A 27,159-nucleotide genomic window follows, 5' to 3' on the forward strand; every position below is an offset into this window, starting at 1 on the left:
AACCTTCTAGGGGGCTAAATACAACTGCAGGGGGGCTAAGCCCCCCCCCTAGCCCCCCCCCCCTAGTTACGCCGATGAGCGTACTACGTATATTAATCCTTTTCATTTCAATAACTGTCTGTAGAAGAATAGGTAGGTAAGTACCTATTTATTTATGTGCTTGAATCTAATATAGTTACTCATTAGTCATTATTATGAAAACTTATTATTGATTATCTCTAAATCGTCTTCCAAGTCGTCGTTGAGAATGTCAGTCATCGTCATTATCCACCCCAGAGTTAATCTCCTCGTGACTTGTGACGCCCGTTTCATACTGTTGCTGAACGTGGACAAGTCGTCATACTCGACACCGGGAAAACTGTTGCAGTGGTCCTTGTACGTTCGCTCGCCCCATTTGTACCTATCGACCAAGGACTTGACGGATTTTATCTCTGTCTCAGCCTGTATCCGAATCCTGTCAATCTCCTGTAACATAGGACCGAATTCCGCCACGAAGCCCAGGTCTGACGAATAATTCGATACGGTTTCGATCGCCTTGCCTACGGATCGAGCATTCCGGTTCCAGTAGACAGCGTAGGCGCCGCGGAAATATTTATCACCGCCGTCTCGATCCAATAACTCATCAATCGCACCAACGTCGTCGCCGATAAAACACTCGGCCGTCCAAAGTTCCTTGATTTCGTCATGCAACGAAGCGTAAACTTTGTCCTGTTCGATTCGCTGCATCGCCTGAGCCGACCGTCGAACTTCCCGCGCGTTAACCGCCAACACGCGCATGCTGCAGTAGTATAGCTTCATTAAGAGATTCAAATAAGCGTAACAACGGCACTTCACTTTTTTTGTTATTTCCGCGGTAAGTCCGTCCGTTATCCCCTGGATCTTTGTCGATAGATTCGACGCAACTTCGTCTATTGACGTCGCTTCCGGTTGGCCGGAATCGGATGAATGGTCCACTATGGTCTCGTTGCCTATCAGCTTCCAGACTTCAGGATCGTGATACTTGTTGAATATGTGGTAGAACAAGATCGACACATCCGGACACTGCTGCAACGGCCGTTTGGGATCGGTCGCAGAAAGGAATTTCACGAACAACGATTGCAAATCTTTCTGCACTTCCGCGGACAGCCTGTCGATTTCTCCGACAAGCAGAGGGATCGAACCGTGATTGCGCTCGAATTTCCATCTCTTGTCTGTGTTCTGCAGTAGAGCTGCGGCGTCAACGTCGGTGGAACACTCTGTCCTATACATGCTCTTTACTTCGTCAAAAATCAATAACAACAATGAGTTGCGTTCAGATTTATCGGCAGTCGTTACTTTGTTTATTTTGTACAAATTATGGAAACAGTCAAGATTTCCGATAAAAGGTAAAATTAACAAAATTGTTGTCTTAATATTTTCCATAAAACTGCTACTTGTTTGCCCGAATTCCCCCTTAATTTTTTTTGCAGGCCTCTCGGCTAGTTTTTCGTTTGTTCCGCCATTTTTAATCGTTGATGCTTGTATTTGTTGAAATTTTTTTTCAATACTTGAATTTTCATCATTAAAAAAATCCGACTTCTTTTTAAATAATTCATCAAACGTGTCTATTCCATAACTGTTTCCGTTGCTCATCGATCCATTTATTGTGTTATTAATAAATATTCCATACATAATTATCGGCAGTAAATGCCTCATACCTTTACACACAATTGCTTTATTTTCTAAATTTAACAATTTCACCAAACTAGAGCGAATCTCGTTAATTTTGTTCTCTATAATATATTCCAACGGTAAATAGGTACCGTTTTCTTCAGTTAACTGTCGACAGTAATATATAAACTCGTATGTACCTTTTTTTGATTCGTTTTTTCTACACATAAAATGGATAGTGTTCAAGACATCAAAGGTATTTAACGTATCCAAAATTGTTGACGAATTCTGCAAATTTTCCGAAGTTTTCAAGTTAACCAATGGAACACATTTTATTGCGCTCATAACCGTAAAAACCAATGCCAATACAGCATAGTACATTATAAATATTTTGGTAGGTAATGCCTACACGAAATATAAAATAGGTGTGTATTTGACACTTCAATTAATTTTACTTATATTCAAAAATCTTTTAGTAGGTACGTGTTAAATGTATGTACCTACACATAGGTACTGTGTGGTGTTTTGCCACATTCCCATCGAACACGTATAATATTATAACAATACGTCAATACAAACTTAAACTTGGCCTTAATGAGAATATCACATTTATTTTTTAAACTGTATAAGTTAAATTTTATTAGTTTATTCAAGTGTTCAGTACACGTGTATGCGTATATGGGTATATTATTTTACACTAGCTTAAATTCTCAAAAAATTACGTAAGTTAATTGGAGTTTTTGTTGAGAGGTGGCGTTTCGCTCCGCCACGCCTGTATTTTTTTTTATTCATTAATTTATTTAAAATACGTAATTTGTTAAATTGAATTACATATTGTACTACAAATATGATAATTGTTTCAATTTGTAACTTGGATCTTGGTAAAAAGTTTTTGCTGAAGTTAAAGAAAAATATAATAATTTGTATTCAACCAATATTTAGATATAATGGTCGTGTAGGTGTACATGTAAAAACTAGTTTCGCTCTGAAAACTGTGGTGGGCATTATTAACCCTTTTAAAAGATACTTTTTGAAAGTATTCAAATATAAGTAAGGCGGCAAATACTGATTTTCAAAAGTATTTGAATACCTACTTGATAAAATAAGTAGGTGGAGGTTCTTAGTTGAATATACAAATAGTAAATACAGATACTTTTTGAAAGTAGATTTCAAAATTTTCAATATTTTTTAGTGAATATCCACTATACGGATCCACTCCCTTAGCTTTTTAAAATAATAGTAAAAAAACCAAAACTCCCCGTCCTTAATTGTGAGAGCATTTCATAATATTTGGCAATTATTGCCGAATTCCGTCCCGGGCTGCTGAAAATGACCGAGTCCCGTTGAGGAGGTGGTGAAACTATATCCAAATTCCGTCCAAACATTTAAAATAATCGAGGGTGAACTTAATCTAAACATTCTTAACAATATGCGGTTACACCACTAACTGTTCAGAGAAATGCAAACAAAATACAAATATGATTTGTTATCATTAAAGGCCGGATTTTTGTGCAGCTAACACCCAAAAAACGTGCAGTTCAAATGTTAAAAAGTGCAAAATCATGCAATAACGAAATTTTCATTACAGGTACTACAAATTTTATTTTTATACTATTTTATTTTTACAATATTATAATTTATTAGTTGGCATTAACTATTATATTAAAATATAAAATTTTAAAAAATATATATAATTTATTTCAATTAAAATAATAATAAACTGACAATACATATAAAACTGATTTTACAATATTTGCTTAAAAGTCCGTGCTATATTCTATAGATATCTACTATTGCAATCTACACTTTTAGACTTTGGTACTTTATTTTTGAATTTTGGTTATTCACCAACCACCATAATAAATTAATAAACAGGTGATAAATGTTTTTAAAATTAAAATTTATTTGAGCCAATATTAATTGTTTGTGATTTATATTGTACTTGAAATAAAGCAAAAAAACTTCTTACTACAGTTTATCCTTAAGTCACAAAAATTTACATATTTTTGAATATGTGAATGGATTAGCTATATAAGAGTCAGCTATTATAAGTATTTAAATAATTTATTTTTTCTAATTCATATTATTCGGTTTGAATAAAAAACGAAAAAAAATTAAAACATTATAAAAAGCCCACGAGAAGCCCTCCGTAATAATCTTACGTTTAATTTTAATAAGAGGTCTATTTAGGTACTCTTATTTTGAAGCTAACAGAGCTAAGCGTGATCTGACGAACGTAAAATTTGATGTGTAACGCTGTATTACAGCACATGCAGGTATAACGTCCACTAAAATAACAAGTAAGTATACTAAACGTACTAACGATTAAAAATATATTAATTTTATATCTATTGTAAACGTAGGTTATTTTTATGTTTGGAGAGATATTGAATATTTACATTCATAAATCACCCATTATAACTGCTTATAATTTATAATAATAAAATAAAATTCGGTACCTATTATTCATTTTTGAGTCAGTTCACACCCCAAAATAATTAAAAACTTATATCTATCTTAATCTTAAAGCAGGGCCGGCGAAAGCTATGGGCGACCTGGGCGACTGCCCAGGGCGCCAGCACGGAAGTGGCGCCAAACTGAAAATTATTTTTATTTAAATTATCGTTTAATACTATAGGCATTAACAATCTGTACAATTTGAAATATTAATTATCTAATGTCGTTTTAATTGAAGATGCATCTGCAACTGTTCCATATTTGTATAATGTAAGAATAAAACAGTGTATCGATATTCGATACCTCTGGTTTTTGATGTAACAATAATGCATGGAACTATGGATCATGGAAGCATTCAAGCATACCACCGCATTTGTGTGGGTCAATAAAATATATAGATGGTCGTAATAATTATTTCATAATTTCATATTATATTCAGCGATTTATAAATAAATTCATAAAACTAGACGATTACATCTAGATTTGTTAGAAAACTCGTGGCGGTAAAACTCATTCGGACCTTACGGCGTAAATAACGCAGTCTTATCAAAAAGACACAATTGTCTGACACACACAATTATTTATTGATTTCGAATTTATTGTTTTTAAAGTTATGATACATACTATTTTTATTTAACTTAGATACTATTAAAAAACTTAATTTTACTACTACTCAAACTAGGCGGGGGAGGGGGGCTTGTTAAGGGCGCCAAAACATGGTTTCGCCCAGGGCTCCAATACTTCTTGCGCCGGCCCTGTCTTAAAGTAAAGAAGTCATAGCTTTAGGTTAGAATACTTCCGACCACCCCCGCGCAGTAGTCGTAGTTCGGTCTTCGCGGTTTAGACAAGTTGTACACTACTACGAATTTAGACTGTCCCACTGTAAACTTGTTCTCTTGTTTGACTCGTTCGGTCGTCGACTCTACACATTTATGTTTTTATCGGTCTACCCGCTGCCGCCAATCTGAAATTTTATTCTCTAGGAAGTGATTTTTTAACACCATAATACATCTATATTCTATATTTTGATTTTCCAATTGGTAATAAGTAATTGCTCAGAGGCGAGTATAACTACAATCATTATTCATTATTATCTCATATATTCTTATAAATTTTAAACGTTATCATCACGGGATTCGAGAAGTACGGGAAGCGTTGGTCATCTAACTTCACGCCCGCCGCTAATAATTACTCATTCAATATTTGTATTTTGTACATTATTAGTAGTGACAACTGATAAATGACAATATGAATTGATTCTGAAGTGATTCATAATAATATACGATATACCATAGACTTATAAATTTAACCATATTTATATGTCCATATAACATACCAAATTAGTCTTTTCGGTAATTTTATTTCTACGATTTTTCGCCAATTACGATGGACGATGGTGAGTACCTATTAATACGCTAATATGACTAATTACTTATTAAGTTTTAGTATTTTAGGTTGTGAGATATAACATTTATATTCAACAATGAAGTATTATTACCATAAGCCCGAAAGATCTTATAGGTCTATTATCAAATATCAGTACAACTTGTAAACCATAGACATATTAACTAAGTTAGTTAATATGTCTATGTTGTAAACAATACTTAATAATTTCCCTCCATTTTTTTTATGCGGCTAGTGCTCTGAGATTTATTGTACATAATATTATTTAATTTTATAATGTCGTTTATAATTAGTTCTAGTTTTCAAGCCAAGTGTATCTAGTCAGATATAAACTCGGATTTAAATTAAAAAACATTAGGATAATTTTGTTTTGTTGAATGCGAATCCAAAGTCCAAGGAGTTTTACTCTTATGTCAATATGACTTATACATTAATTTATGCACTTTGCAATTTGTAGCAAGTTTGCCTATCACTTAATAAATTCTAAATAAGGGTGTTTGTTCTGCACAATATAAGTAGGTATTTGCAAATGTGGTCCACAATTATATGTACTTAAAAATTACAAAAATTAAAAATTGAATTAATTCATTATTTAAGAAAAATAAAAATGAGGGTAGATATGGATAATTAATGTATGTAGGTATATTATTAAATTGCATAATAAAAATCCCCTGACTGCAATATTACTCACACAAACACATGCAAATTATTGAACTTTGTGCGAGGTTTGTGAGTGGCAAAATAAAAATTCCAAATTTTTTGAATTTGGTAAGCCACAATATTAGAAAACAATCTAATAATTAACAGTAACCTAACTAATAATTGGTAATAATTTTATTATTTATATTATTTGACATTTTTGGACATTAATGATTATTTAAAATATTTTATAAAATGTTTTTAACTGTGAGTACCTTCCTAAATTAATCGGCTATTATTTAAAAATTATTTTATTATTATTTGAAGTTATACGTTATTTTTTTATTTTTATTTTATAATTTTTAAAATATTTTATTTACATCATAAGAAACATAGGTATGTAATATTTTAAATTTTAAAACCTTAGCTATAAAAATTGAACATTTTCTAAATTCTAAGTATGTAGTACTACACTATAAATATATATTTGTGATTAAATATTAATAATGTTGGTGATTACACTAAGAAATGAAAGTAAAAAAAAATATTTGTTTAATAATTTGCATGTGATTGTTAGTAATATTGTAGTCTGGGGATTTTTTTTCAGGGATTGTTCACCGAGAATTTTTATTCTGTTTACCATTAGTGGTTACCTACATTATAAAATAAATCTTAAAAATTGGGCTACAGTATAATTAAGTTACATTGTAACAAAACGTAACAAAATAAAATAATTTACAATAAAATGAAATATTCATGTTAATTAAATTTTTAATCATTTTTTTTTCATAAAATAATAATAATTAATCACCTATGATCCATTTTTTGTTTGATTTTTATATGTATTAAGTAAAATATATAGTATAATAATAATTTGTTATATTTCAGATATTCAAACTTGGTGGGAGATACCGAGTATTGTACATTTTTGTAATACTCTTGCCCTTGTCACTAAAGATATCAGTCGAATAAACATAAATGTAAGTACAAAATTTATATTAAAAATTATACTCAAATCATGAGGGAACAGGAATTATAACAGTAAAACTTGAAAATATTTTACAAAAATATAAATATTTAGATATTGAATTATATAATAAATATTAATTAATTATTAACCAGATGTTCTTATACATTAATTATTAAACTCAACTGTTGTTTTTTTTTTAATTTTTGTATTTTTTACTTAATTTTAATAATAATATTCATCAACATAGTGAGTAATTGAAATTTTTATACACTTATGTATTTTAAAAAAAAAACAATTGCTCTTTATTCAGTTAATTTTAAAGTACTCATCCAAAATGTTTAACTGTTATTTGATATAATAAGTCAATAATTAATAAGTGAATTATAATTTCACTACCTTTAACAAAAAATAATTCACAGGAATTTGAAAATGCAGTTGAAGAGAATTCATATATGTTGACTGATATGGCTATCCGATTTACAAAAATTTGTGGTTATTTTGATCCAAACACAAATAAATGGTGGAATTTTATGAAACGAAAATTTTTGAGTAAATGCACTGTAAGTTTAAACTAATATTGCTGTGTTATTAATTTTAAAACATATAAGTATTAAGGCCCTGAACATAATGCACTTACATGTTTATTTTAAATATAGTTTAGTTCTGTTTCCAAAAATAACTTGTAGGTTTGCTTTCTTATTTTTCTCATATTTTGTTATTTTACTTTTTTTAAAATTTAAAATACAAAATATGATTATGTTGAACACATGGATCCCAATACCTCTTGTGGTATGAATAAATGAACTAGTTCAACAAAGGTTTCTTAACTTTGTTCGGTATCAATTAAAAATTAGTCACCCACCTTATAACTATCCTCTAGTTGGCTTTAAAATGTTAGCTTACAGATGGTTTGAAGCTAATTTAACTTTTCTGAGACTTATTATTGATTCCCCTGAACTATTAACTCAAATTAACCTTAAGCTTTTAAGTTCTAACTTTTAATACTCGCCTCATGTACTTGTTTTCTTTACCTAAATACAATACCAATTATTCAAAAAAACCAAATAGTAAATACGTACTCATCAACTCTATTAGTTTAATTGATATTATGTATGTATTAATAATATATCGTATGTATTGATTCTTGTATTGATTTGGGTATTTTCCGTGTTGTAGTAAAAAATAAAATAACCACCTATAAATTACAAATTTGTCCCTTTTTGGTATCAATTTAGTTTAGTTCCATTATTTCAGTAATGTGTATTGTTTTAAGTACAACCAACACTTTAATGCCAAAGATAAATAGTATAATGTTTAAATAATAATAATTAGGTACTAATTATATTTTTCAGATTTACAACTTTAAATATTCACTTGATTCAGCAATATATTTTGATGATTTAACACGAAAACAAAAAGTTGAAACTCTTTACATCTATTGCAATTTTGTTCTTGATGTTAAGTATATTCAAAATAAAATCTCCATTAATTCTGACATATGGCACATGTTAAACATAAAACCATTAGGTTATGACCTAAATAAATCAGTATATTGGTATTTTGGTACCAATAAATTATATAGAGAAGTTTTTGAGAACTCATTTGATCTATCTACTGGCTTACCAGTAGATTGTGTAAGTACAATATGCTGTATAATATATTTTGTTTGTTGAAACTCCACTTTTAGATTAAGAGGACGTGATACCCGCATGTGTTGTCTCCGTCTTACAAGTGCGTGCCATAGCAAATTTTACGCTCAGCAGAACATGTGTAGCTCCGTTAGTTTTAAAATTAGTGCGAATTGACCTCTTATAAAATCTAAAGGTAAGATTATTATCTAGTCAACCTCATAGGTTTTTTATTATATTTTAATTTTAACACGAGTTATGAGTATTTTAAAATAAAAAAAAAATTAAAAATATTAAAATACTCATAACTCGAGTTAAAATTAAAATATAATAAAAAACCTATGAGGTTGACTAGATAATAATCTTACCTTTAGATTTTATAAGAGGTCAATTCGCACTAATTTTAAAACTAACGGAGCTACACATGTTCTGCTGAGCGTAAAATTTGCTATGGCACGCACTTGTAAGACGGAGACAACACATGCGGGTATCACGTCCTCTTAACTTAAATAATTTAATTAAATTTTTTGTTTTACAGAATCTCCATGAAGTAATGCCATATGAACCTTATCCATCAGGAGTTTTTGGCTCAGGAAAATGGAATACAATATGTGATAATATCAACAGTTGGCAGTCATTAGCTGATAATTTTAAATACAGATCAAATGTAAATGTAAAAAAATTACATAAAGCAATATCTGATATTATAATAAATCTTCCCATAGTTAAGAGAAAAAAATTCCATTATGAGTACATAAAACCTAAAGAGACTTTAAGAAGTTTATATGGAAGAACTCTTCGATCTATGGGTGTCACAGATGCTGAAAAAAAATTGATTTCAAATTCTAATGTTATTCAGCAAAAACAATACTCACAAAATGTTATGGAAAACCAAAGCAAACATAAATATAATTCAACGGTTTCTCAAAGGAATGAAACATCTAATCTTAACATACAAGACCAAAACCAAAATATTTCATACCCTTCAAATGTGTTTGACAATGATATGAATAACGTAAATGCTAATGACTGTGATCAAGAAAATAATCATAATTTAAATGACTTAAAACGTAGATTAAGATCTTCAACAAATAGAACTCTAACACCGCCATTCAAAAATTTAAATTATTACTCCTCTGAAACATAATTTATCTGTTTATCACTTTAATTTAGTTTTACGTTTATAAAATTAATATAGTAAGATAGGAAATACTTAATTTGTATTCATTAATATTGATTTCTTTGAAATCTTGTTTGAAAATTTAAACTCTATGAGAAAAAAATGTTGCTTTATTTTTGCATGATAAATTAAGATGATATTCTATATGTACGTATTCATTTTTTGCCTAGTAAATAAAATAATTCACAATTTTGTCTCTGTACTCGGTACTCTTATATTCTATTCAACATGTGGACTTTAATCTGCAGCCAACTTGTTGTGTGGATGTGGCTTCGTTTCAAAGCACTGGACTTGGGCTGTGATTCGGTGGGGAAAGCAAATGAAAACTTGTCACCACCAACTACCAACTCTTTATATATGATATATATAAAACTGATTTTACAATATTTGATTAAAATTTATAAACATTTACATTTCCAAGTTTTTTTCGGTAAAATTATGTCGTCTGGCACTTAATGTGTGTTTTAACTGTGAAAACCCACGTTCCTTGTCGACGCTTATGATCGGCCATTGTTTGTAGCAGCTTATAATAGCAGGATCTTCTTTTACATCTACGTCCTTTCCATTTATTGAATCGTTGTATAGTTTTATTATGTTATATCCAGGATTTTTATCAAATACTGATTTGAATTTTTCATAGAGTATTTGTCCTTTTTCATTCTCAACAATATTAAGTCCATCTCTTACTGTTTCAACTACATCTATTTGATAATTTAAAGTACCATTTTGTTTTTCAAGTCTTGCAATTGAATTTGGCAACTGGGACAAATGTGATTGAATAAATAATAAATCTGATATAATTGATGCGGTACTCAAAATGAATTTTACTTTATTGACAGATTGGGTGTCATCTTCTATATTAGATACCAATTCTTTAAATTTATTGAAATTTTCAGAGTAAAACAAAGCAGCTTCTAACCATGTTCCCCACCTCGTTATTTATTTATTTATTATATATAACGGGCACAAGACCCAAAAATGTAATATTATATTTTACATACATTTGAAAAATCTAATACATGGTAACAGAAAGTAATTACAAATATCGGTTAATATAACTTCAATAACACAACATTTTGACGACGTAAAGTAATTATTAATTAACAAAACACATAATGAATTCTGTATTATAAACTAAATAAGGTAGGGTGCTCATTGGCTAAACGCATCATTCGATCAATTGGGTTGTTCTTACCATAGTTAGTATGATGGAAAGGAATTACAAAAGGAAAATTTGATCTAGAAGAACGAGGGGGAACTCTAAAGTTAACTTATAAAGTACATTACAGGTTCTGGAGGAGGCGACAATCCATACAATTGTTATAAGGAGTGATACACTGAGGAGCTTTTAAAAACATTTTTTGTCCATTATTTGCTAGTTTATTTATACCTGGTATGTCTCTAACTTGTTCGGCCACACGGTTTAACTGGTTTAAGCCATGGACATTTTTCCCAGTCATGTGGGAATTCAAGGTAACGAGTGCGCCGATTCCTTACCCAAATCGTCCTCAGATTGCATTAGTCCATTTTTTTCCGAATCCCTTGGTCAGACTTTACCCCTCTACTACGACACTATTGTCTTAACTTTTGGTCTTTTTACTGGCATAATTTACCCAATAATTTTACCTCCCGATTTAAATCTATTGTACCCAATATTACCAATAACATTTTTTTCAATAATGTATTGCTGCCTAGTTCCTATATTATTCAATTTAATCGTTTACGTATAGGGCATCATTTATTACCCTCTCACGCCTATAAGCTAAATTTAAACGATTCCCCTTTTTGCACTCTACATATGGAAGAATATATTTGCGATCTGTCCCATATTCTTTTCGACTGTCCCTCACTCTCCATCAAACCTAGTTACTTCACTTAATTCCATGAAAATTCCTTTCAATCTTCACTCCATTTTAAACTCTAACTCTAAACAGGTTATTATTATTATTATTTATTTTATTCAGAAGGCTGGCTTTACCATCTAATGTTACTTATTATCGTATTGTCTTATTTTTCTTTTCTTTTTTTTTCTTTTTCTTACCATTGTAATAGTCGAGCTAGATTTAAAATAAAAAGCTAATAAAAAAAAAAGCCATGGACAACACAAGTTGTATGAATCAATTCATTAAATCATGTTGGAATAAAATATTTTTAATGCTCCTCCAGTTTTTATCATATAATAACTTATCATACAAGATATTTCGGGATAGCTGATATACCTTATTAAAATACAATTAAAATACTTTTTTATTATCCTAAAAAATGAAGTCAGTGAACTTGATATCTTTATGTATAATATGTTGTAACCTGTAGAAGTAATACATTTTGAGTGTATTTCGACGTTGAGGAGTTCACTATAATGAATGCATTTAATGTTAAAAAATCAGCCTCCCCTTCTTTGACAAAATAATTTGACCAATTTGACTGGAGAAGACGGTGATTAGAGTCTATATTTTTAATTGTATAATAATCTGTTAATTATACTACATTTCTATAAGTGATTAATTTTTTTATTAATAAAAGAATGAGTTGGACTTTACCACATTTTTTACAGTGTCATCGGGTACAAATATTGTATTATTTTTATCATAATATATTATATCATACCTATAAATAGTAAATATATAATACTGTAATTAACATTGAATTTATAACTAGATGGTTAATAGAAAATACCGTAAACACATATAATACGTACAGTGTAATGGTGTAAATTGGTTTGTGGTATAAATTATAAATAGCAATTATAATAACTAATAATTCTAAATTGCATTGTACAAAGAAACAAGTAAGTAGTAATATACGTATATAATAACAGTGTGTAGGTAAATAGGTAATTGTGAAAAATTTCGAGTCTCATCTATGGTTAATATTTTTTTGAATCACAACAAACTAGGTAAGTAAAATCGTTGTTTTTTGTTTAAATATACATTCAACTTTACCATAATCTGAACTTCAAATGCTCATGAAAAATATTGTGCCGATGCGTGTTTTTGATAATTTTAGATTACTGTAAAATTACAGTAATCATTTAAATATTTAGTAAGAATGTCAAGTCTCTACGGTTATTCATTTAGGTGTACCATAAATAAATAAAATCAATTTTGTCATAACTCATAAACCGGTGTTGCCTAAATATTCCCTTCTTCCTTAATTTGTTTTTAAATTACCTATCTGCCGACTACATACACATTGAAAAGAACTAGAAATGTTATACTTTCGATCCAATTTATAATCCATATAATTATAATAGATCCAATTTATCCCAAAATATTATAATTGCAAAACATAATACGGAATATCGTTAAAATGTATTAATATCTTTTTAGTTAATCTCTAATACCTAGGTACCTAAGAATTTATAATTTACTATTTTAGTACTATACCTATTTAATATTTTTTCTACTAGATACGTAGTAGGTATACAAATTGTATCTCTACTGCGGGTGTTAGACACAGAAAACCTCCTTAAAAAATGAATCTCACTGAGATCAGTGATTAGATCTACTATATCATCTAGTATATCATAAAGGATCACTTCGACATGACAGTCAAATCACGTTTGTATTAGCTAAGATAAATAGATAGGTACATATAAAAAATACATGAATAAAGTAGATAGATAGTACCCAAATAATATTTTAATTAAGCATTGGTCAATCATTAATCAACATAGAAATAATATAAAGACGCGTTAGGTTAGAAAGACCTACTATGATGATAATGAAAAAAATAGTAACTATTTTTTTTAATTGTCTTTTTATAATTATTGTACATGTAATGCAGTATTCAATGAATGCGCATATAATATATCATTGTAAAAGTTATGTATTAACCATTTTTGTAACCGTAGGAGCTTGAAATACGCAACCCCAACTTCCGATGTGTATATTATTTTATTGTTATAAACGAGGACAACTAGTAAGGGTCAAGGACTCGATGACTACAGTCAAAGATGCTGTTAAGTGTTGATTCTCATTCAAAATGTTATTTACTTATTCTTAATTGAATTTGTATACAACTTGTCAATTCTGTTTTCATGCATAATCAGATAATCTATAAACATTATGGAAATCCAACGGATATTATAAGAAGAAGAATACTCACAAATACAAACTAATAAGTATAAACGATCAGGAAATGGGATTATTAAACATAATAAAAAAAAATCCAAGGTCAGTCCTCGCCCACATAAGTGTAGTTGGAATAATTTAATGGTATTTACTTTTAGTTTAATTGATAATGATTCATTTGGGATTTTTCGTTATTTCTCATATCTCACCATCCACGTAAATGACCATTAGGACATCAAGGACGTCACATGTCGATTCTGTCTTCCTGGTTTATCAAAAGATGATAATTTAATTAATGATATACCAATGGGTTATGTGGGTGATTGTAAGCTCGGACTGACAATGTCGACTGTCGAGTGATAAAAGGTAAATTATAAACTCGGCCCCGATTTGCCCGCGAGTATTAGTGACTAGTTTATTAATACATTTACGGCCCCGATTTTTCAAACATTATAGATTTGGTACCTCGAAGATATTATAATTATTTAAACTATTTTTTTAAGCATTTAGCAATTATTGCAATAGGTAACCAAAGGAGGTCCAATGTCCACCAAAAATATTTTGTTTATTTCTTATTTCAATTTTATTAAATAACCTGGGTATAATATGACAATTTTCAAACAACTAAATAAGTATAAAAACCTTAATTTTAATTATACATCTGTATCTTCATATAATACATAATACATATTTAATGTAAAATGTATTAATTAATTTAATATAAGGCCATTATTATAGGTATGCTATTACAGCTGCATTAACTATATTATATATTCCGTTACTTTTAGATAAAAGATCAAAGTAATGAATGTATAATGTATTGTATTTACAATGATGTGTGTTTTTTCTTTCTATCTGTCATCAACATTTGGGGTAGTAAAAATGTTCAGATTTTCGAAATCAGCATCTTTTCTGATAGAAAAGTGAATCTAGTTAGAGTACTTTTCGAAGTGAAAACTCCCAGTAATTTTAGAAAGCGCCATAAAACAAAAAAGTGGTCATTTTTACAAATAAATAATTTTTGAAAATATTGAAATCTTTTTGAGTTAATTATAGCCATGACAATTTTTTAGAATTTTGTAAAATGTTAAACTATTATTGATAAAAACTTTTTTACTTAGTAAAAAAGCTTGAAAATTTAATCCAAGGTTCCTTATAAGTTTTATTAATGGAAGTTCTAAAATATTAAAGATGCATAGGGATGATTATTTTTCATATGTATTTAAACTTCAAATTTTGACAAAATTCATCAAAATCTTCAACTTTTTAAAATTATTTTTCAGTTAGTAATTCATAAAATTATTTCTTTTCATAGTTAACATTAAGAAATTTTAATAGAAGATTCCTCACAATTTGTACTTCATTTTACAAACATTAAAAGTTTACCGGAAAGTTACGATAAGATATTTTCGATTTTTATTCATTTTTGAAACGTAAATCCTAAAAATTCTATTTTAGTTTTGATGTATAATAAATGGATAGCCAAGACAGCTTATTTTTAGCATATTAAGGTGATATATGTTAGATATAATTTGTTTCAGACGAAATATACATTCGGATGAGTTAAATTGTGTAGCCGTGTAGATATATAGCCGTATAGGCCGTATAGGTGTGAACTTGTAAATGAAAAGACAATATGAAGATGAAGATTACAATCGACGTTTTAATTACCTGCAAGTTCTGTCCAATGAGAGGAGTTAACAATAAACTTTTTTTTCTTACTATCATAATATTGATAGGCCAAAGAAGAAGGTAGTAGCAAGCCGAGTTTACATTCGGTCACCTGCAATTGTTTGGAATTAAAACATTTTTAAGAGCAACCTTCAATTATTAATATATTATATTTTTTCAAGTAGCCTTTAAAAATTTAAACAATATATTGATATAAATTATAATGATATGTATTCATATTATAATATAGTGTAATAATACATTATAATAGTAATGGCGGTAAATTAGTTCCAATATTAGATATACATCATACATTTATAAGTTAAACTTATCAGATATTGACAATTCATTTTTTCGACAAAATGTGTGACTACTAATTAATAATTATTACCAGAATAAAAAACGACTTTTATGATTTTATGATAATTTGGATATTATAATTATTTAGAAAAATAAAATTATGTATCATCTTATACGAAACATGGCGAGTACGTGTTATAAAGATGTAACCATTAACCAATAATATACAATCTCATGAATAGGTTTACCATTTTAAAAAAAAGTTTAGAAAAAAATTTAAAAATTTAAAAAAACTCACAATTTCATCAAAAAAATAACTCATTTATGAGGTCATACACTGCAATGAGGACTATAAATTACAGTGCTAATTTATCTCTACATTTAACTCATTTAAGAAAACAAAAGATAACCTTGGTTACTAAGTGTAAAATATAAATCCATGCAATATATAATCCAAATAAATTTTTATTCGGAATCAAGTTAATTAAAAATTATAATTTTTTCGAAATTGTCAACTATATAACAGAATAATTGGTTGGTTTTATTTTCATTAGTTATTTTTTCAAAATAAACACCATTGTCAAATAATTTTAAACTCGCTACTTGTTGCCTTGTTATAGTGATATTGAATACATTCAAAGTTATAATTAATATTAATTATTAGGTATACCTAAGTAGTTGGTAGGTCTATTGTCTTATTTTAACGGGTGTAATTCTCGACAGTTTATAAACATTTTTACATAGTTCTATCTAAATTATTATTAATTATTGTATACCATACATACAACACTACTATAAAAACAGGCAGTGTTATTGACCTAAGAGGCTACGATTTTAGAATATAATATGATGCCTGTTTATGTATGTTATGGAGTATAAAGGTATAATAAGAAAAATAATGAGAAAAATACAACGGATAAACCCTGCATTAAAAAATATGCACGTAGGTACATAATATATTATGTTTGGAAACTTATAAGATACCTAACTAATGTATATAATTGTGTTGTTTTTTTTTTTATTAGAAGTACAGAATACATACCTATACCTACTTATTAATTGATAATTATATATTATTATTACCCATCTATTTAGAGGTAATATACCATTTATACCTATATGCTATAAAATGTATCATTTATTTTAATACGATCGTGACGTCAAACCCAATATTATGGTGTATTTTCAAATAATCAAAACTGCTAGCTTGAGAATCGTAAACAATACGCTACCAATAGTATGTGTTGTAACGTACCTATACGTCCTATACCATCATCATTATCCTTGAGCATCGAAACAACCTTAGTTGCAATTTGGTGGGAACATTATAAAATGGCGTGGTCTGTGTAACCATATTACAGTTTTCATTTTCATTCGGCTGCGGTACAACGTGCAAGTCTAGCTAGATCCACCTAGGAGACTTCGACACGAAAATAAAATACCTACAGGAATTAAAACATGTCTCTAACACAGAAAATGTTTGCCTGCAGTGGATTTATGCTAGTTGTCGTGCTAGCTGTGTTCGCCCGAGCCATACCTGTCCCGGTGCCCGAAGATGCGCAACAAGGTAATATATATTTTTTTATGAAATTTACACGTTTCTAAATATCATCATAAATCACTAGGTCTTAATAGTTATTCTAACAGAATGCGATAGAAAAAATACCAGAAAAATAGTACCTACAAAAAAAAAATATAAGTGATTTAGGTACGAGGTTAAATAACCGTACACTCATACTTTTCACAAAAAATATTACTAATTTCCAAATCAAAAAATAAATGGACACATTTTTTAAATTTTCTTGATCATTCAAGTTTTCATAGATTTTATATTATACGTACAATTTTAAAATAATATTTTGTTGGTTGTTACACACATCTAGCATCAAATAAAAATTAGTAATGAATTTCTAAAACAGTTAAGTAAGCACACGCCACACGTAGGTACCTATATTATTCAAATGTTAACTGCTATACTATGAAATGAATCAAAAAATTAGATTTTATATATGTAAAAGTAAAATTATTTAAATTAATGGGCAACGGACAATACATGAGGTTTCTTTTAAGATCGATAAAAAAAAGAAATTATACTGCAGTATGAAAAGGTACGAATTATGAATAGAATTTTTTTCAAAATCAAAGCTTCAAAAATGTAGCTGATGTAGTTGACTGGTTGAAAATCACTTATATTATGATAAGGAAAATAATTTATGGTGAAAAAATAAACAGTTAACTACCTTTTATTTATTGTTACAATATTTAAATAATAAAATAAAGTATAGGTACTTATTTAATATTTATTCATTTTTTAATGTATCTTCATTTAGTATAGTATATATTTTAATTTTTAATCAATCCTAATAACTTTTAATACATTTCAGCCGAATACGGACAGTTCGTGCCAGCCCCGGTGATGGAGTTCGTGGACGAACCGGCGGTGTTGTCGGTACAGCAAGATGTGCAAGTCGACCCCGCCGTGGTCAGGCCCATTCGATCGGCCAGTCCGTTCCTGGGCATCTTAAGCCTAAGCGGTCACGAAAAGCCGTACAAGACCCAGCAACATCATCATCACTATCACCAGGAACAGCATGAGTACGAGCCCGAGTATCATCATAGGCCCCAATACCACAAGCCACAGCATGAGTACGAGCCCGAGTATCATCATAGACCCCAACACCACAAGCCACAGCACCACTACCAACAGCGGCCACAACAACACGGTGCGGGAAGCTACGCTTCAGCGGGAAGTTTCGCGGGCGGCCAAGGTGGCGGTAGCGGCCACAGCCAGAGCGGAGCCAACAGCCAGTCCGCCAGTTTCGGATTTGGTCCATTCCAGGCCAGTTATTCGGCCAGTTCTGCGCAATCGGGCAGTCATTCCGGCGGAGGGTAAGTGTTGTTTGGCCTAACAATTTTCGTGTTTTACACAAAAAAATGATCCAGATTTGAACTAGTTAAAATTTCTAGGATTTTATTTTTATTTTGGATGTTCCTAATAATTATTTTAACTATAATTTATTCAATTTTATTATATTTCAGATATTCAGGCTATTGATTACCTCTTCCAATCAACATCATTTAAATTCTTAGCATTTACTTAATAATTGTGATTTTTAATTTATTTGTGTTTAATTTTAATTTTTTATAGAACTATTATGTATATACTATTTTATTGTATAAACCTATAGTGCCATTGAAAACCATATTTAAATTGAATTTTAATATTAGCATTTTTAATACCTAATATAATTGTATACTATTATTATTATGTATTTTTAATGATTTTTAATGAAGTTCTTTTCTGGCATTAAATACATTTCTTCAATTTTAATTTAGCATATTGTCAGTACAAAATAATATGTATTTAAAAATAAAATAATTTTTTTAGTTTAAATCTAGTATTTTCAATTTATTATTCAAAATTCATTTTGCAGTGGCGTAGCCAGGATTTTTTTTCCGTGGGGGGGGGGGCTGATAAATTTTTTACACAGCGGTGGTTTAGTTTTTAATCGAATACCATAGACCATTAAAATAATTTTTAAATTTTATTAACATTTCGGGAGGGAGGCTGCAGCCCCCTCAGCCTCCCCCCTGGCTACGCCACTGTCATTTTGATATTTGTATGATAACATAGTGAATGAAAAAGTCACCGGAAAAATATTCACCGAAAAACTACCTTTTTATAAAATCAATTAAGAAACATAATTGTAAATTCATAGATTGTTAATTTTTTTTTATTGAAACTAATTATTCAAGTAATTAGTAATTATTACTTCCACAAAAGTTTTTCTCATTGAAGCCCTATAGTTCATATAAAATATAAAGTTAAGATGGTACCTATTCAATTACGTTCAATTACGAAATAATATTTTTACTTCATCTTTTAGGTACGTTAATGGGTAAATGAGAAATGCGAAAAAAAACCAATAATTATCTGTACAAACGGTATATTACGATAATAAAAATAACATAATTTAAAGTTTGCCAATCGATAAAATTGAAGATATTGATTTGTTTACTGTTTTTACATTATTAGTCAGTGTCCGATCGGTGTAATACATGTAATCCGTTGTTAGTTGTTACGCATGCAACTCGTTTAGTGCTCGTTATTGATCAATAATGAAAATATTAAAATCGAATAAAAATAACTAAAAAGTTGCATTAAATGGTTAAATGTATACAACATGCAAAGAATGTAAGCAGCTTATTTGGCGGAAATTCTTGAAAAGTAGTTAATTTAAGTGTCCAGCTATATTAAAATCAACATTAAACAAAAAAAAGTCTTAAGTGTTAATCATGATCTTAACCATGCATGTGATCAAAGTGCTATCAAAGCTGTAAAATCTAAAATAGAAATAAAAGAAATTTCTAAAGTTTCTGATTTTACACCTATATAGTCAAATTTTCAATGAAGTAATTAACTCAGTACCTACCTAAACAAGTTTTAATCAAAATGCCTACAGAAGAATCATTAAAACAAACAATCTGAATGCAAAGAAGTGGAAATACTCGTATAGACGAGGATTTCAGCCATTTTTGTGTTATGTTAGATAGCTTAGCTCTTCTCCCTCTAAAGCACCAAGTACGTCAAGTAAGGATTAAGGAATAATGGTTTATATTAAAACTATTGTTCCTCCAGGCGAGGAGGACTTAGTAAATTATTTTGATTCAGTTTATGCAAGTGGTACTTTGAGTTAAATAGGTATTCCATCGATATGGAAATTATTAAAAAAATATGAAAACGAGAGCTGATAAGGCTAAATTAACATTGAGCGAAAATGGGCAATTAACTTACAAACGACCACAAAAAGAATATATAGTGCAAACTCTGCAGCTGAAAAATGTATAAGAACAATTTATTAGGGAAGAATGAAGTGTTGATGTAATCCTATCTAATGTAGTAATGTAGGACATAATATAAGGATGAAATGTGATTGAATTTGTAATTTGTATTTTTGATTTTTTTTTAATTTGTGATACCTGTGTATTTTTAAAAATTGTTTTTTAATGTAAAATATACCGTAACTAAAAAATTGAGTGTAATTAAGTTTGTAGTGTGTAATTTTTGTAATTTATAATGTATAATGATACTGGTAAAACATATACATTTTATATAAGATATGTATTTTTTTAAATAACATATAACGGTATATAACATGTACCTAAAACGTACCTTATTAGTGAATTGAGTGATAATAAATTTGCCTTTCCCAGGAACTTTTTTTCCGGCATTCGATAATATAGTTGGTGAAATATATGGCAATATAATCCGTGATTTAGGTGGCTTATTACAATAGCAAACGACTGTGATATATAATATGAAAATTTCAAAAATTGCACTTAAAATTCTCAATTTTTCATTTATCATAGGTATACCTATCTACTTTTTGAGCTACAGTTAGATATAAGTTGTAACCATGGTCTTATGGTTGTAACATATAGTCTGGCTATGATACCATTGATTATAAATAGTATTTTATAATCAATGATGATACTTCCTCATGAAATATGATAAATTGATAACGGAAATGTTAAGTTTGCCAGCCTGACTTACCGACGGCTAATCGTCTAGTGTGCCGTGACGTTTTCCACGTCCGCAACTACAGCCGGCAACGTCATTCAGCCCATTGGCCGTCGTGTAGACGCGTAATGGGGCGCCGTGGTCATTAGACGTGTCCGTTACTCCCGTTCTCCGTTACTTTCATCCCATCGTCACTCAGTCGTTGCTCTCTCAAAGTTTGAATTTCGTTACCCCGTGCTGATACGTCATTTACCTAACTCGAAGATGGAGTTTAAATGGATGTTGCTGTGCTTGTCCCTACTAGCCGTGTCCATAGGTATTGTAGTTGTACCTATTAGTACCGACGACTGGTGTTCGGCTCGTTTTTCAAAAACCTGACCTAATTACTACTTGTGTTGTTATAGGTGTCGTGAGGGCTGAAGACGAAATCGACGCTGACGAAGAGATGATTGTTAGCGAGGACCAAGGATTAGTCGAGACAGAGGGTGATGAGTCTACAATCGAAGACTTGGAGCCGACAGATGCTGACACGTATTTGCTGTTCACCAAACCAGTGTTCGAGGAAAAAGCCAGCATTGGTAAATTGCTCGCCTTTACGCTCCTCTTAAAGCTAAACAGTTTCATATAGTTCTATAAATAGATTTAAAATTTCTCGGTTTACAGAATAATAATCAGAATATTAGATAGTAATATTCATTAAAATACAAATATTGACGTATTGTGTAAGTCATACTATTACACTAGTGTAATAATTTAATCTGTATCAACTTTCAATTCTTAACTAATGTATAAAAACTATAAAAATATATAGTTGAATTGTGCACATGTTATGAGTTGTAATATCAATAGGTACCTATTGATTATTATTGATAACACTTAACATTATTGAATACATATAGTTGAGTGTAAATGTTGTATCAATTAAATGTCGATTAGACAACAATTTTAACATTTTAAGTATTATTTTGTAAATAGTATGAAAAAAACATGATTGTATGCAATTTTGTTTAGGTAGTTACCTGTAAAGACACATTGTAAATAATTGTCATATAAAATACAAAATCATAAAAAATTAACCATAAATATGATTGATAATACTACATTAAATCGTATATTTTCTTTTTATTTATTAGTACCTAATTTTTAATTGTATCATTACTAATGTGTTTTATTTTTTCATTAGAATTACCAGCTGGTCGCTTGTCTGAATTTCTTGTGGGATTTACCAATAAAGGATCTAATGATTTAGTTTTGGAAACTTTGGATGCTTCACTTCGCTACCCCATGGATTTCAATTTCCACATTCAAAATTTCACCACCGTCTTGTTAGAGAAAACCATTCCACCAGGATCCCAGGCTACTCTTGGCTATGCCTTCATCCCAGCTGATGCATTTGCAGGACGTCCATTTGGACTTAGCATCAATCTTGCTTATAGAGACTATGTAAGGTTTTTATTTTTACTATTTATTTTATAATTAATGATTCATAATCTTTTATTTATTTAGGAAGGAAAACAAATGATTAGTAAATTATACAACGATACTGTTAACATCATTGAAGTTGAAGAAGGTTTGGATGGTGAAACTCTGTTTTTGTATGTCTTAATGGCAGCTGCGTGTGTTCTTCTTTTGGTCGGAGGACAACAATTTCTATACTCAGTTGGCAAAAAACGCGTTGGTGGTGGTGGTCTGCCAAGTCGCACTAGAGCAAATTTGGAAACTGGAACAAAAACTAGCAAACAAATTGATATGGACTGGGTTCCTAAGAATGTTCTCAATCACCTAAGTAAGTTTGGTTTTTATTGATAAAATTAAAAATTGATCATCTAAAAAAATGTTGAATTTTGGAAGTTAGTGTTATTGAGGTTATGAATATTGTAGAAATTTCTACTAAATAAATATTAATTCAAATGATTTTTTTGTTATATTATAGATAAACAAAAGGCACAAAGTCCGAAGCAAAAACGTGTGAAGAAAACAGATTAATTGAGCAAAGAAAGACTTAAACTCATTCATTTTTTTTCCAATGAATGTAATCAACTATCAAATTCCTCCTTTAGAAGAAAATTAAATTCTAAAAATGGCTGTTGTAATTCCATCTGACAACATTTTGAGTAATAAGAGTGCATTTCTAATGTATTATATTTTTGTTACATAAATAGATACTAATTTAATTGGTCTTCTATTGTTATTATTAAATGTATAATTTTGTTTTATAACAACAACTAAACAAAATTATATGTTTAATATCTAATTATGTTTTTGTATAGATCATGTTTTGAAATTACATTTTTATCATACAGATACATTAATAATTTTGTGTTTGTAGTTTATTAATTTTTGTGAATACTATAATTAAATTTTATAAATTATTCATACTTGTATTATATACTTATTCTGAAAATATATGTGTTTGGACAAAATCAAATTATACTTGTCTTATAGGTCCGTTTCACCAACACTGCCACTTTCTAATCTTAAAATCTAACCTTGTCAGTATTTTGTACTTCTTTCAGTTCTTTGAACAACCAAAATAAAATTCCCCCCCTTCCTCTCTGGCCGCCTTATGTATTTTTTGCTATCGACTGACTGCTATTGTTATTATGTGAATATCGATATACAAATTTACACGTACAAATTTATTTTTACCGATTTTAACTCTAAAATCATAATTTTGAAAAATTCTACTTCTAGTACTAGTCTCGCACTTTATCTAAGTGGGTGATGTATAATCTTATTATTTTTTTTAATTCCTGCTCACTTAAAGCTATTTTTTATTTAAAAGTAATAAATACTTTTCAACCAAATATTAATAAATAATTTCTATAAAAGGAAAAATTCAAAGTAATGTTAAGTTAATAAAATAATTCAAATCTGTTTTCATAAGTTTCATCTGATAATTAGACTTGCAAACATATTGTTTGGTTAAAAATACTAAACACATACTTATGGTTTTTAGCTAACAAAAAAGCATTCACTCGTGTGACTCGCAACGATGAGATCGCACGTGAGTGCAGAAGTTATATGTTATGAATTAATTATAGGTTTATGCATGCAGGCTAATAATTATTAACTAGTAAACTACTCTCACACAGCCACACTGGTACCATCAGTGTCGTCCTGGTATTTAAAGGGCCCATAGCCCATAGGAAGCATATTTTTCAAAGAGCCTCTCAAAAATGCTTGTTTACAATATTTTTTGGCGGTTTTTGTGTAGTATGAAAAGCTAAATAGCAAACAATAATTATTAAAAACTTTGAATCCCAATGTATAAGATACAATAATAAGTAATTACCATATGTATATTTAAGTACAGTGAATAATAGTATATACAATTATATTACTATTATATAACTTATATAACTATTACCATGATCATTTCTCGTACGTGCGTTCTCTTCATATTACCTGTATTGAACTTCATAAAAACGGACTGTTTGGAACCCCCTTAAATATATTGGGATGATGGTATGATACAACCACTCTTACAGCACATTAAGTGTTGTTGTATCAGTGTTTTAAGTAGGAGTAAGTAAAGAATTTTAAATACTAGAAATCTCTATAAAATTATTATCTTTAAACAAATCTTGAATTAAATTTCAATAATATTGTGCTGTTGTTGTGTACTATTTACAATTGTATAACTGATTATTTGTGTTATTAGAACATTTTATAACTGTAATAAATGTTTAGAGGTACTTATCAACATTCGTTGTATACTAACGTTATAATTAGGTAGGTAAGTATCATCGAAATTATTGATAATGGTAGGTACCTACTTGGACATTAGTCATATACTCATGTACTATGGTATGATATAACTATTTAAGTATGTTTAATATGTATTAATATAACACTAATATACTAACATGTATACTTAATCACAACATATATATTCCTAATCAGTAGAATGTTTATTTATTGTAGTGAACGGTACTTAAAATAAATCAAATTCATTTTCAGTGTCAGTAAAATAATCTAAGCGAATCATAACAATACACACATTCATGAAATTAATAACCTTATTTAGGCTTTTGCTTATCAAAATAAAATATTAACCATGCACTATAAATTATAATGCATTTATGTTATGTACAATTTACAGTAGTAAAGAACATAGGTAGGTAGGTGCATTATACATTGTAAAATTAGGTATTTGTACAATTTTTACAAGTTACAATTCATTCTTACCTACGTTATAAATTATATGTTAAGATATATTTTGCGAATAATCAAAAATAGTTTTTAACTGAACCGTTTATTTACGACGAGTTTGTATTAAATTAGTAAATTTCTTGTGTACCCACCTTGAAATTATTGAGACCTCGTAGGTTTATCGTTTATGCACAGCATAACAATAACAAAATGTAATTTTGTTAATACATTTATATTATTTACACAAACGTTTTTAACATTCAGACAACGTATGACAAGGCAGGCGCGTTAAATTTTTGAAATATTATTAATTAGTTTTCAATTTAATCTCAAAGAAGTCGCTAAATTTCTTTGACTCTTTGTGTAGGTGTGTATAATAAATTGTACTTATTTCCAGATGGTAGATACTAGATACATGTATACATCCATGTAGGCCGTAGACTATAGGATCAACAAAAATATGTCGTAAACATACCAAATTAACGCTCAGCAGATCACGTTTAGCTCGGTTAGTTTAAAAATTAGAGTAAATCATTCTGTTATATGAAATTTGATGGGAAGAACACTATCTGTGATTGTATGAGGATTTTTTACGATGATTCAGTTTTTTAGTGAATTATGATTATTTTTTATTTACGCTGTATTATTATATACGCATAACTTGCTAAAAAAATTAACTATCGTAAAACACCCACATATACATCCACAGATAATATTCTTACCATCAAGTTTCATAATTGTTTGATTCACTTGTTTCACAAACGTATGATCTGCTGAGCGTGAATTTGCTATGTTACGCACTTGTACGACGGAGACAATAAATGGTTGTGTAGAGTCCTCTTAAAAATCTTCTGCTTAACAATAATTTACAATAAAAAATGTCTTTCGCATTTGAAAACATCTAAGCAATTGATGTGTATTATAATACACATGTGTAGACGTGTGGTCTTTATATAATATACTTAAAAATTTCAGAAATCAGAATTTCAATAAATGTACACCTAACTAATTGAAGGAAAAATTATGTGTGTGAAGTCGACAAAGTAAGACAACCAAATTTCATCGGGTTAACTGTACATTTCATAGCTCAGTTTGTAAGTTAGCATTAGACTTATTTTCAAAGTTGAATTTTTCCAGAGTGATCCTCAAAATGGGGTGACTTCAGGCACGTATTCGATTTTATTAAAAATCGATGTTGTTATTACAATGGTTGACAACAAACTATTATAGATATTTTTTAAAAATATATAATAAATTAAAATAAAAAAACCATACGCTTCTTGTAAATAGAACATAATTTATTTAATATTTAAAAAAAAAATTATAATTTACTTATTTTTCTTCTTCCCCTGGCATTTCTACTCTCTAAGAGTTTTTGCCACCTATCTCTATTTTGGGCTGTCTCTCTCCAATCCTCAACTCCAAGGATTTTTAAGTCTTCTTCTACCACATCAATCCATCATTTCCTAGATCTTTAACCATGTGGTTTCCATTCCAAAGCTGCTCTAACTACTTCGTTCTCTCGTCTTCTC

General features: G+C 29.3%; 3 protein-coding genes across 3 annotated transcripts; all 3 read left to right on the forward strand.

The window, feature by feature from the left end:
• Positions 1-4,988: 4,988 nt before the first annotated feature.
• On the forward strand, positions 4,989-10,318 carry LOC111039893 (cat eye syndrome critical region protein 2-like). Its single transcript, XM_022323542.1, has 5 exons — positions 4,989-5,482; positions 7,018-7,109; positions 7,519-7,659; positions 8,452-8,733; positions 9,266-10,318. The coding sequence occupies exons 1-5, from the start codon at positions 5,473-5,475 to the stop codon at positions 9,872-9,874; spliced, it is 1,134 nt and encodes a 377-aa protein (XP_022179234.1). The 5' UTR covers positions 4,989-5,472; the 3' UTR covers positions 9,875-10,318.
• Positions 10,319-17,290: 6,972 nt separating this feature from the next.
• LOC111039922 (polyadenylate-binding protein 1-B-like) lies at positions 17,291-19,216 on the forward strand. The gene is made up of 3 exons (XM_022323584.1): positions 17,291-17,518; positions 18,336-18,840; positions 18,991-19,216. The coding sequence occupies exons 1-3, from the start codon at positions 17,410-17,412 to the stop codon at positions 19,004-19,006; spliced, it is 630 nt and encodes a 209-aa protein (XP_022179276.1). The 5' UTR covers positions 17,291-17,409; the 3' UTR covers positions 19,007-19,216.
• Positions 19,217-21,567: 2,351 nt separating this feature from the next.
• On the forward strand, positions 21,568-23,646 carry LOC111039912 (translocon-associated protein subunit alpha-like). The gene is made up of 5 exons (XM_022323569.1): positions 21,568-21,788; positions 21,877-22,050; positions 22,656-22,915; positions 22,979-23,258; positions 23,406-23,646. The coding sequence occupies exons 1-5, from the start codon at positions 21,737-21,739 to the stop codon at positions 23,456-23,458; spliced, it is 819 nt and encodes a 272-aa protein (XP_022179261.1). The 5' UTR covers positions 21,568-21,736; the 3' UTR covers positions 23,459-23,646.
• Positions 23,647-27,159: the final 3,513 nt, after the last annotated feature.

Source organism: Myzus persicae, unplaced genomic scaffold (genome assembly GCF_001856785.1).
Source record: "Myzus persicae strain clone G006 unplaced genomic scaffold, MPER_G0061.0, whole genome shotgun sequence".
Lineage (NCBI taxonomy): Eukaryota > Metazoa > Arthropoda > Insecta > Hemiptera > Aphididae > Myzus > Myzus persicae.

What these genes read in the sequence shown, in the direction of transcription:
- LOC111039893 (XM_022323542.1), top strand. An exon ending in AATTTTTGAGTAAATGCACT is followed by an intron (nt 7,660 to 8,451) that starts GTAAGTTTAAAC and finishes TATATTTTTCAG; the next exon opens with ATTTACAACTTTAAATATTC. An exon ending in CTGGCTTACCAGTAGATTGT is followed by an intron (nt 8,734 to 9,265) that starts GTAAGTACAATA and finishes TTTGTTTTACAG; the next exon opens with AATCTCCATGAAGTAATGCC.
- LOC111039922 (XM_022323584.1), top strand. Translation starts at nt 17,410, where the DNA reads ATGTCTCTAACACAGAAAATGTTTGCCTGCAGTGGATTTATGCTAGTT. An exon ending in GCCCGAAGATGCGCAACAAG is followed by an intron (nt 17,519 to 18,335) that starts GTAATATATATT and finishes AATACATTTCAG; the next exon opens with CCGAATACGGACAGTTCGTG.
- LOC111039912 (XM_022323569.1), top strand. Translation starts at nt 21,737, where the DNA reads ATGGAGTTTAAATGGATGTTGCTGTGCTTGTCCCTACTAGCCGTGTCC. An exon ending in CCTACTAGCCGTGTCCATAG is followed by an intron (nt 21,789 to 21,876) that starts GTATTGTAGTTG and finishes GTGTTGTTATAG; the next exon opens with GTGTCGTGAGGGCTGAAGAC. An exon ending in CGAGGAAAAAGCCAGCATTG is followed by an intron (nt 22,051 to 22,655) that starts GTAAATTGCTCG and finishes TTTTTTCATTAG; the next exon opens with AATTACCAGCTGGTCGCTTG.